The following is a 9925-nucleotide window of genomic DNA, read 5'->3' as shown; positions in this document are numbered from 1 at the left end:
TATTCAGGTTAATATTCATTTGTATTGGAGCAAGAGGTACTTTAAAACCTCGTGTGTGAAATCGTTCAAGATTCTTGCACAAGCAGACTAAAATGGACATATTATCTGCCCCTATAGAATGCCTTTGGGATAAGAACTGGAACTGGGAAGGCAACGCACCTCCACATTCATTTGTGGACATTAAATGCAAGTTTAAATGACCACTTTAAGAGTACCGTGAGGACAATATGGGCTACCCAAAGCCAATTTTTCCCCAGTATCCAAATCCATGTTTGATAAAGGATAAACCACTATGCCAACAGCATGACTATTTTAATACTGACCTTAGCGTGTGTAAAAAATGGTTAGACATTTACATCATTACACATGCCTCAAGAAAAACACATACATATACATTTACAAAAATATTTGGCAAAAGCAACAGCATTTGTTTACTCTTTTCAGAAATGTTTCTCACTGTCAAAAGATCTTAGAATAAGAAAAGGACTCTCAAAAACCTGTAAGATCCAGCTAGAGGAACCATACACATAAAAACACTGGGTGGTACCAGTGAATGTATCATCAAGGAGAAAACAAAAACACATGAGTTACGGGATCAAAAACACTTGTTATATTGACAAGCTTAACACAAAATGTTGACGGTTCTTGCATAACCTGAAGCTGCATCATACAATTCAGAATCACGCATTCCCACAATGAGACGGTCCGGCCATCTTTAGAGTACCTTGCAATCATTATGTTTACCTATGAACAGGGCCTGTTCCACGCCTCTTGTGCATTGTGGGTTACACATGCGCTGCTATGCCTGTTAAATAGCTGGCACAGGTTGAACACTGTCAGTTTCCCTACTTTTCAAGGAAAGAAGGCCCAGACTCTGCAGCGATGAACAACCTGCTTGGGGAGGACAGGGCTCTGCCAGTGGGGCCAAGCAGCTATTTAACAGACCTTTTCACAGACTACCTCCAGTTCAAATTAGTGTGCGGTCTCAGTCATTCAAACTGGATGCATATGCAATAGAACAATGCACAGATTTCTTAAAATTTTATTTTGTTTGGCTTGAAGCAAGAATACTTTGCAGGTCACAATTGCAGCCTCTCTCTAAACCTTTGCATCTTCAGTCTAATAGGTTGCATCTTCCGTTCCAGCTGTGGAGCAAGGAAAGAACAGAGACTGCAAAATGAGCTGTGCTGCCTGCAGCACATTAAACCAAGCAGACAGGAGGAGGCTGAAGCCAAAAACCCAGGCTTTAGGGCCTGGAGGTTTACCAGGCACAAATCCAGAAGTAAATATAGCCAACATCACAATCTCAGGTTGAGTGGATCAATAACAGTACAATCAACTGAAGTACCATCTCATGAAGCTTAGTGAGTTCACCCTTTTCCTCTTGACATTGGAAACATGGGGAAAATTTAAGACAGACCATTCCTTCTTCAAGATTTTGATTAAGAGGTAACTTAAAGAAACCTTTGGAACACTTCTACCTACTGAATATAAAGTATGCTTGATTGTTTTCAGAAATGGGTTCTTCCTTCATCCACAGATTCCGCTTGGTTAATGCCTTCAATGCTATGCACTGGGGACCTTAACCATTCATTTCAGAGCCTATGGATTTGCCACAGTGAATACCCATGGGCCTAGGCCAAGCACAAATTAAGTTTAAGGAGGCCCAAAGGCCAAGTTTTGGGAAATACCTCTGGAGACAGCCAAACAGCAGAGTCCCTATTAGACACTAGTTCATACTCATACTTTGAAAGGCATTAAATAATACATTGGCCATTTTCATACATTGCTACATATGCTTCGTCCTGCAAGTTGACATGAATAGGCTTTTAATACCAACAATTACTTATGGGATCATTTCTTAAACTACTTGACATGAGAAAACAGCTCATTCTTCATCCCAAATGTGAGCCGAGAATAGTTGTACAGTTGAGTAAATAGTTGTACAGTTGAGTAAACTTAGCATTGTCTACTCCAAACATCGTAAGTTCCTTTTACAGAGGTTTTTAACATTCTTAAAACAGCAGCCCATACAACCTCAGTATAGCCTACAACCTGCTCCCTAAGGTAACTTAAGACAAATAGCGTGTGTGGGTGGTGGTTTGCCTAAAGGCACCTAGCAAAGTCATGGCTGGCTTGAAATCTGAACCAAACACTTGTCAATTCATAGCTTGGACAGTTCACCATTACAGGGTCTCACACAATTATGAAATGAAGCGGAGAAGTTCTCCTTAGTTCTCACGTTCTTCCCTCCATAGTTATCCAACGGAGGGGATACATTAAATAGTACAGAGCATGAACTATGAAGCAACTCTTTGCTCTGGTACTGCAAAGCAACATGTGAAATTTAGCCTGATCCAGGGAACTGACTTTGAGAAGCAGAGCAGTAATTTATTCCCGTGGGTATGCAGTACGGCAATCTCAGAAACCATTCTAAGCATCAGCTCCATTGGGAAGATTTTACAGAAAAACTGCAGATCGATCTTAGCAAATGCAAGTGAATGATGCTCAGGGGAAAATGGGGTTACACTTTGCAAAATCAGGTCTTTCTTGAAGCTTTTGGCACAGTAGATTTGAACCTATGTAGCTTGATTAGCTGGACTAAAAGGTGTCTTGAATAATTAAGCAACGTACTTCTTCACTATTCAAGGCAAGTCCTTACACAAGCTATGGGGAGAGACACCATCTGATGGCCAAAGCGGGCATTACAGGAAACAGACAGAGACTCCCATTTTTGTTTGCAAGAGTCCCTGCAGAGCAGCCTTCCCACTCCTGGACATCGCTCTTGTCAGCACCACCCAGTCAGGAACGTGAGGAGTTTTAGTCCAAAACATCTGAGTTGCTGAACCCTATCCTAGAGCAGCCTTCCCAGCAAGGGCCCTTCAGATTTCTGGCATGTGCTTTTCAGCATCCTTTGGACAGCCAAGCACGCTGCACGTTTTAATCCAAAACATCCAGAGGGGACCCAGCTGCAGAGGTATGTATGGCGAAGAGGAAAGGATGGGGGAAGAAGGGTCTCCTTTCTCTGCTTTCCCTCTTGTGGTATGAAGGCAAAAAGTTATATGAACCCTAATCTACCCCCTACTCCACACTGGGAAATCAGTTTTGGAGAAGCGGGGGTGAGCACAGCAGGAAGGAAAGGAGCAGCTATTTCTCTTGGTGCCTTTCCTTAGAAACTACTTTCCAGTAAAGCCTAACCTACTCTACACATATTTACATCTCTGACCCAATCAGTACAGTCCTCACATCTCCTGCATGACATTTAACATGGCTTTTAGAAATAGTATCTGTTGTGTTATCTGCATGAATTTCCTAAAAACAAAGTACTTTCCCCCACTCCTCAAAATAATTTATTTTCCTCCCAGAAAACCCCGAAGTACATTCTTCCCCCAATCACAGGTTCATTTAGGCAAATGACATCATCTGAAGGTCATACACTGGACATCCGGCATAACATATACGTCACTTGTCCAACATGCAGGCCTGCCAGAATTGTTGACAAATGCACAGAGGAAGATGCATGAAGAAATGTAGCTTGTTGATTCTTCATGAACTTGAGATTCAGAGGAGCCAGAAGCCACCCATGAAATTCAGGGTCAAACACATCACAGAGACAAATGGTCGTGGGTGAAAGGTGTGATGGATCTCCCCATACCAGCTTTTCATCCTCCTCAGTCAAATAGCATTTTGTTAAATTAGTGTACTGATTACTAAATGAAAAGAACCCAATTGTGGTGTATACAATAAAATTTAAAATTAAGGTTGCCTTTTACGCACTTTGCGTATCTGATGTTGTAGCACTTTAAGCATTCTAGCCTAAGTGGTAAACAGGACTTAACTGTAGCAAAGAATCAGACAATTGTACTAATAGAACAGTATTCATACCTTTGTTACTGTAAAATGTACAGCAAATTCTAGAGATGTAGCCATGCATGCTGAATTCAGAGGCTTACATGCATCTGCCACAAGGGTGACTGGATTGAGCCCTGTTCTATACATGTGAAACAAAAAAATTCTTGCATCTCCCTACATTCTCCAGTCAGCATTGCACCTTCAGTCTTGCAGCACCTTAAAGACTAATTAACTTATTCTGGAATAAGCTTTGCAAATGTGTCAGTCATTAAAATGCCAGTACTGTTCTATCTATGAAGCAAAAGTCCCACACTCATAAACATTTCCTTCAAGCAGTTGTTAAGCCAAGAAATTCTCTTAAGAAAAGCAGAGCAAATATGCTGAATTAGTAATCAATTTTAGGGGCACTTCTTCCTTATGAAGGTGCAACAACCAAATGCCAAAAAAGAAGTTAAACCGAAGATATGGAGTTGGAGAGAACAGAAGAAGGAAGGTACATGTATGCTTCAATGTTAAGTTCTTAAGTTTGAAGTTAAAGAGCAATTAATTACATTGAAAACCCTCAAATGTGGCATCAAGAGCTTCTTTCAGTGATGGTTAATAAGAAATGTAAAATCGCTATATTCGTAAATGGTATCTGCCTTTTTAATTACCCCCTCCCCAAAAATGTTCAAGACGATTTTCACAGCAATAAGTCAGTACTATCATGAATGATGTTTGACATAAATTTGGTCACCAGGCGATAAACCTTTTCCTATGGCAAACACACCAGCAATTCTAGAACAGAAATGAAGCTTATCTGATTTTTCCTCCTTTTTAAAGGAAAAAAGACTACAAACTTTCAGACACAAACACAGACTTCCCCACCCATGCCATTCCCAAAAAATGGCCAGCAAGAACGTATAACAATATGGACTATACACCATTCCAGCAGGTCTGATTAGAAAGATGAGCATTCTAAAACAAATTAGCATGTTCTGTCTAGACTGTACCAGCTCCTGCCTTCCTCAAGCCTCACACAACAAGCAGGGGCTAATTCAAAGACACTTTACAGATGCCAGTAGGACCTTCTAGCAGCCATTTCCCCTTTCTAATGTGAAGGAGCAAGGAGAACCAAGAGGTTTTCAGCATTCCATGGTCAGCCACCCCTTACCTGACTCACAAGGAAAAGGGAGGACAATAAACATGTCATGTTTGCAACTTGCATTCAAGAGATGGGTTTATTATTCTTATTCTTATTATTAATAATATTTTAGTGTTCCATTCATCAATTTCATTCAATATAAAGTGGTCCAAGAGAAGAAAGAGTCCCTGCATTTCCTGTTGTTAGCCAGAATAGGAGTGTTCAAGGCCAACTCAGACAGTTCAATAAAAAGCTGATGGAAAAAACATATGGTTCCAAAGTTTCAGAGTTGAGCAGTCCCAAGTTTCAGCACAGGTAGTGTTCCTCCAGGTGGGAAAAGTCTTTCACCAAGTCGTGCATAGAGTATCTTCAGTACGCTTAGCCGTAGTGGTACTGTGTGCTTGGGTCAAAGGTCCACGGTGCAGGGAAAGTTGGGTAGGGGAAGATGTGACTTCTTATTTGGTCTCGGGCTTATCTTGCAGCAGTGGTATAAGAGACTCCCACGCCGTAAGGCACTATTTAAACCAAAGACACAGATATCGCAATCAACAAACCGCTCAGTCCTGTAATTGAGACCAGACCCCAGGCGGCCCTAAAATTGCAAGAGGTGAGTTCAAATGTCTGATCAGCACAATAGCTCTCAGTTCCATTCAACTAAACACAATCATGTAAGCGTGTCTTACACATACAGGACTCTTCACTCTGTTTGGAGAATGCGCAGTTTGCACCTCACAAGTGAGATTCAGTCACACATGGAGTTGGGCATCTGCTGATGAACTGTCTTCCAGATAAAGATCAGGAGCAACCTTCCCCAGGACATTTCCACAGCCTTGTAAATGACTTGGCCTTCAGCTTCCATCAGCCTCAGCCCACGTGACCAGTGGACAAGAATTTCTGGGAGCTGTTGCCCCAAACATCTGAGAACACCAAAAGCTTTTCACAGGCCTTAATTGACTAATGGAAGCTTTTTCCCCCCCAAAGACATTTTCACGCAGTCAGGCAGAATGACCAAGTATCTGCCAAGTAAAAGCAGTTTAAAAACCCAAAGAAGACGTATTTTAAAAAAAATACCTCATCAACCCAAAGACTATGTGCTTTATTTGCAACATGTCTAAAGACTTGCTCTTTAAAGAAAAGCAAGCCAGTCAGAATTGAGCTCGAGAAGGCTGCAACTACTCTGACCTGGAGAACTGCAGATTATCAAGGTGGAGACAAAAACCTCAGAGCTGCTAGCCCAGGACTCATGCAGTTCCCTCAGCCGAGCAGCACTTCACTTCTTGGTTCATCTGTGAACCAGCCCCTTTGCATTTGCCACCACTGTGGCCACACGGCTTGCTAATGGCTTGCTAATGATGTATAAAAAGCGCCCAGGTGCAGTACTTCTAACCCAGATGTCCGGGCTTTGCCCATGCCCTGAATCTAGCATGAATCAGTTCTAGGAAAATTTTCCATTTGCTTGGTTCTTAAGCTATTACTGCTGGAGCCGATACCAGATGCTATGTCTTTGTAGAAGCATTGGAAAGCTGCAACCTTGAAAGCAAGCAAGCGTCAAACCTACTCGGAGAGAAAAGGACACGGCTTGTTTCTGTCAATATAGTTGCCTCGCTGAACGAGTCAGAGCCAACCCAGGGCTGCCGGGCCTTTCTCTACCACTGCTGGTGCCCCCATGAGCTCCACTACTGAGGAATGCATAATGCTCCGTAAGTTCCCGTTCTCAGTAATGGGAAACATGTGTCTTCCCCATGCTGTCGGATTGCACCTTTCGTTGCCCCAGTGACTGGGTATGTACACTGTCTGGGGCTGATGGAAGCTGCGGTGCAGCAAACTCTGGAGGGGACGGTTCTCCATCCCTGCCTAAGCTCTTCCCAGCAGCTGTGCCAATATCTCTGGGCAACCTGCAGCAGGGGGCGCTCTTCCCGGCTTACCAAAGCAGCTTTCACCTACTAGGGCAGCTGCCAGCAGCCACAGGACTAATAAAGAGCTACAGTTATAAGTGGTTTGGGGTAAATAAGAACTATAGCAATTCTACAGCATTCTCTACCATGTTCAAGCTACAGTAAGTTAAATTTGAGCAAGCTGGTCACTAAATTCCGCTCCTTTGCTACCCTACATTCAGTGAGAGCCTTTAAGATTTACCTTCTCGTAATATTGGATGTTGTTATCTGCCATTCCCATCAGTAGCTGCCGAAAGTCTTGCCGCTTATTGCTCTGCCATCTGTCCATATCTGCTTTGAGGTCTGCATTGAAGCACTCTACTCGGTCTTGACACTTCTCAACATCTGTGGGCACCTGGAGACAAAGAAACCACTCAGCACTGGCGCAGAAATGAGCTATATCTTCTCGGCAAATGGACAATGACTGATTGGAAACGGAAAATTTTCCCCTTGTTGGAAAGACTTGTCTATGAATACACACCATTTGGATCTATCATCATCCTCTGTTTGGTATCGACCCATTCTACTGAACGACTGACCAGTGATGGAATGTGCTTAAAATCTGAGTCGTCACCTAATGTTAGCAGTTATCCAGTAGTCAAATGCTAAGTACAAATGAGAGCCTCTTACTCCAAGGCCATTTCTCTCTCTCAGCTACTGAGCCATCAGGAGAACCTGAGGTAAGATTAGGGTAGACAAAGCAGCAAATTGGATCTGGTGTTGGATCTGGACCAAGGTTCCCTGGATTCATATTCTCCAAAAGTTTATGAAACTGACTGGCTGGCCCATCTATCTTCCAGCTTCATAGGACTGTTAAATGAAAATAATGGAGTCATGCTTGCATAATGTCCTAAAGAGATTGCTAACATGCTGCTAGGAATATTTACTCTTGTTTGTATCCCAGTCCAGTGGAACTTAGTCCTGGAAGCAAGCTGCCAAAGGGCCACCATCCCTATTTACTGTTCTAAAAAGATGGAGAGCTTGATACTTTAGACTAGTGGTTCCCAAACTGTGTTCCACAGGTTCCGCAAAAGACTGGTAGGGGTCCCACAAAAATCAAATTTAAAACGGAATTTAAAATGAAACCACATGAGGCCAACTATTTGATTTTCAGTTGGCTTCCAAGCAGCAAGCAAGGAAATGCATCACATCATTTGGTTCCTACAACTCGATTGTGCAGGATTGGGAATAAGTGAAAGAATTCATTTGGGATATCATCATATAATCACTTTATTCAGTCATTGTATCTTAAATGTTTTTCTCTTTATTTCCAAACCTACTATGTTATGCAAAGCACTCAGGAAACAGGAGCAGATGAAAGAACGTTGTATGTTCACAATGCCGCATGCAGGTGGATCCTACAGAACTGTAGCAAAATGAAAAGCACTGAAGACAACGGGATAAATTAGCATGCAAAACCAGAGTGCTCTCTCCCACCTCCAACAGCTACCCCCAAAATCCTAACCTTTGGGCGCTCTTCCCTTTTCAGGACCACAGCTTCCAGTTTGGCTTCATATTCTGCTTGAACTTGATCTCGTTTCTTCAGTACATTCTAAGGAACAGAAATCGGATGCTTCAGTTAGGGAAGACACTTCCAGTTCCCCGTTCTGCTACCGATAAATGACTGCTTTTGCAACCCTTTGCAGGTACTTCCTATGCAGTCCCATCAAGCCCGATGCAAACCTGTGCCACCTTGGGTAGGCAGAAAACGTCCAGTGAATGGAGAGGCGACCACACTGTCTTCTTGCACTGGACCGCGTGCCCATAAATGCCATACGCAGCTCTCAGAGGTTGCTGGGGCAGCCCGCTGCAAGGTGCCCACTCACCCAGAAGCCCCCTCTCTCCTGCTACCACAACTGAGCTGAAGAGTTTTCATGAGGATGTCTCTCTTCACTAAATCCAGAATAGTAGTTCCACCATGGGAAGGACACAACCCGTGGAGCAGGACTGGACTTCCCTGTTATTTCCTCCCCCAGACGCGTGGCACAGGTGACCCCTATCTGCAAGTATAAAGGTTCAAGCACAACTTCTGATGACAGCAGGAAATACTATTTAATTTGCATGTCCCCCAAACAAAGTGTTTTTCCTTGGAAAATCTATGGCGTTCTTTTCCAAGATGTTCTTAAAGGGGGTTAAAATGGCTGGTGTTCACCCTCAGGTTTGGTACCTGTTGCAAAACTCTGAAAATACAGGGTTAAACAGATCCAGCAAGCAAGATGTAACCAAACAACATAGATGTAACTCCCTGTCTACAGCAGTGGTAGCAACCCCTGAAGCACACAATCCCATATTCAGAGGCACAAGGGCAGGCGATTTCTTGACAAATGTGCTAAATTTGCTACCCACTTACAAACAGCTCCCTCACTCAATTATAATTCACTGGCAGTAAAATCCCCTGAAAATATTTATACAAGGACAGCTGGTGGTCGCCCTTTTAAGAAGTATCCTTCATTTAGAAGAAGTAACTTGCCGACTAATTCACAAAGATCGTGGGATGACAGCCCACAAAATGAACACGTGGCAGAGGCTTTGTAGTTGTGGAGAAGTTACTGAGAGAGAAAGCGGAACAGCTACTTTATGTGAGGGGCGAGGCACTGGCATTCTGCGCCCAAAACAGAACTCCTTCGGGTATTCCCACATTAAGCCTACTGTCCACCTTCAAAGGCTGGTTCGTTGACGCTAAGAACAGCTTTTAAGGTTGTTTCAAGTTCCAGCCAGATGCACAACAGTAGCAAATTACATTTTTAGTGGTTCTGTGTAGAATGTTATGCTGGCACCTTGCGCAAGCCCAGAGCTGTGTGCCTCAGCTGGCCCCGCTGCACCAAATCCTGCAGTCATCTCAGCTGGACTCCCAGCCTGCCTACTGGTTTCATGAGGATTCATGAAGATCGGCATCTCTGCATCTGATGAGACAACCGCTGCCATAAGGTGTGGAACCTGGACCACGCTCCCTTTCGGCAACTACAGGGCAGAACACTGGGAGGCCATCTGGAAGACATTCACATCACAGCCAACT

At 43.3% G+C, this 9925-nt stretch overlaps 1 protein-coding gene across 2 annotated transcripts in view; it reads right to left on the bottom strand.

Annotated features, from left to right (window-relative positions):
* Positions 1-293: 293 nt before the first annotated feature.
* SNX30 (sorting nexin family member 30) overlaps positions 294-9925 on the bottom strand; it is a 41985-nt gene continuing 32353 nt past the window's right edge. Inside the window, exons 7-9 of one of the 2 annotated variants that reach the window (XM_044452410.1) lie at positions 8375-8461; positions 7112-7264; positions 294-5490 (exon numbers count right to left, since the gene is read on the bottom strand). In XM_044452410.1, the coding sequence (XP_044308345.1) occupies positions 5431-5490; positions 7112-7264; positions 8375-8461 (300 nt within the window). In that variant the 3' untranslated portion in view covers positions 294-5430. Of the gene's footprint in view, positions 5491-7111; positions 8296-8374; positions 8462-9925 lie in introns of those variants that run through there. The other variant, XM_044452411.1, reaches the window with a different exon arrangement.

The sequence above is a fragment of the Varanus komodoensis genome, unplaced genomic scaffold (genome assembly GCF_004798865.1).
Source record: "Varanus komodoensis strain SLA01 unplaced genomic scaffold, ASM479886v1 scaffold72, whole genome shotgun sequence".
NCBI classification, from domain to species: Eukaryota; Metazoa; Chordata; class Lepidosauria; order Squamata; family Varanidae; genus Varanus; species Varanus komodoensis.
Note: the sequence above shows the minus strand (reverse complement) of the source record. Positions and strands in the feature narration are given on the sequence as shown.